Genomic DNA, 1,976 nt, shown 5'->3' on the forward strand with positions numbered 1-1,976 from the left:
TTAAAGACGGCTCGGAAAAACACATCCCCACATGTTAACAACGAATTAAACAATTGCAACGGCTGGAAAAAGTGCGGGGGATATAGGGCATACATAAGGGAAGTGGGGGACATGTCCCACACATACCCCGGTTATGCCTTTGCTTGGGGTGCTACGGGGGTGCTATGACTTTTCCAGGGGGAGCTACAGCACCCCCTAGCGCCCCCCTGGCGCCGCCAGTGCAGTCACACAATAAAAAACTGTGGAGAAACACTGCATACGTCTGTCTGTGTGTATGTCTGAATATGTATGTGTGTGTGACAGATGTATTTACCCCATCACTGTGGTAGAACAAGAGACCACTGGGCTGAAGTGTTCTGAAGTTCAGGCCTCCCTCAAAGCTGTCAAATGGGGAAATCTTTGCCATGGATCCCAGGTAGCTCTCTCCAGTAAAATGAGCTTCACGGGACATCTGCCAAATCAAAAAAACATTTTACTTTTAGTCCCTCTTATTTTTCTAACAATACTTGTAAAAATTGTTGAATAAAACCTGTCAGTTGTTCTCTCTGACTCAAGAACTTCTGTATGTGTGTGTTCTTGGTTTTTTGTTACCTTTTTAAGGCATTTTCTGGTATAACCACCTACCATATCAGGACCAGTCATTTTTGTTGGGATCAAAGCCTGGTCCTAATAAGAACCTAATTTATGGTTTAGGTTTAGGACTAAGGTGTCAACTGAGTTTAGATTGGAGTCAGGGTTAGACATGTACTGGTAATAGTTAGGGTTACGTTTTTGTAAAGTTTTTATCTTGGTGATCATCTCTTGATGCGCAATACCTGCTCCAGGTTTGGTATACACTGTTCCCGCAAAGCCTTATTACATCCAGACACTTGTCTTATGCCTGCCATCTTGTATGGCATCATATTGAGTACTTGATTCAGGAAGTGCCAAATATACACAGAAGAAAAAAAAAAAATCAAAACCATTTTGGCAAATAATTTTCATAGATCATGCCTACCCTTGTGTGCATCTTTTAGCATTGCATTAGAGGGCTATCTAGAGAAAGAAATACAAAGAGGGAGATGGAAAGAAATGTGTTTTAGGCTGGAAAAATGTTATGTTTTATAGCTTTACTGATATAGGTATTAAAAATAGGGTTAGGTCTTATGCTGGGAATACTGGGAAACTGTTTAAATTAGGGTTAAATTTAGGCCACTGGGGTATGTTTTTTTTCCCTTTCTATATGTAACCGGGTGGTTTATCAGTTCTTAAAATGGTGTTTATGTAGGGGTGGATGTAAATTCCCATGCATGTTGAGTCCATGAACGCACCCATGCCCCACTTCCATTTTTGGTTTGCAGTGTTGCCTGGCTCATTAGGATGTGGGTGCCAAGTGTGCATGCCAAGCAATTTATTTTCTGGGGCGGTTGGCTGTTTGGTCAGTATCTGTCTGTGTTGCTGCAGGTGTGGGAGTGTCTTTTGTTGGATGAGCGCTGGCTCCATGCTCATTGGGCTGGACATCTGTACTGGATGTATGCCAGTGTGTAGCAGATTTCCACAGTGGCTGTTTGGATTCATCTGTTTGTGGGATTGTGACTGATTGTTAACATCACTGCTGTTGCTTCATTATGCTCTCACCTTTTTCCTTTTTTTTGTAGTTGTTTTTTTTTTTCGGGTCTATATATGCTCTCATGTAGCTGGCTCATGTCCATCTGCTGCTTGGTGACTTGGAGTGTATGTCAGGTTGGTTTTAAGCTTTATAACTAGCGCTTTATAACCCAAAAGACCCCTTATGATGAATACAAGTATTGGACACAGTGTTCCCTCGCCCGGACGCGGGTCACCGGGGCCCCACTCTGGAGCCAGGCCTGGAGGTGGGGCACGTTGGCGAGCGCCTGGTGGCCGGACGCCTGGTGGCTGGGCTTTCACCCATGGAGCCCGGCCGGGCACAGCCCGAAGAGGATACGTGGGTCCCCCTTCCCATGGGCTCACCACCT

At 44.6% G+C, this 1,976-nt stretch overlaps 1 protein-coding gene across 1 annotated transcript in view; it reads right to left on the bottom strand.

Moving 5' to 3' along the window:
* lama4 (laminin, alpha 4) overlaps positions 1 to 1,976 on the bottom strand; it is a 60,069-nt gene that overhangs the window by 18,058 nt on the left and 40,035 nt on the right. The window contains exon 21 of the mRNA XM_017438873.3: positions 314 to 451. Within this exon, the coding sequence (XP_017294362.1) occupies positions 314 to 451 (138 nt within the window). The remainder of the gene's footprint in view (positions 1 to 313; positions 452 to 1,976) is intronic.

This window comes from Kryptolebias marmoratus, linkage group LG19 (assembly GCF_001649575.2).
Source record: "Kryptolebias marmoratus isolate JLee-2015 linkage group LG19, ASM164957v2, whole genome shotgun sequence".
Lineage (NCBI taxonomy): Eukaryota > Metazoa > Chordata > Actinopteri > Cyprinodontiformes > Rivulidae > Kryptolebias > Kryptolebias marmoratus.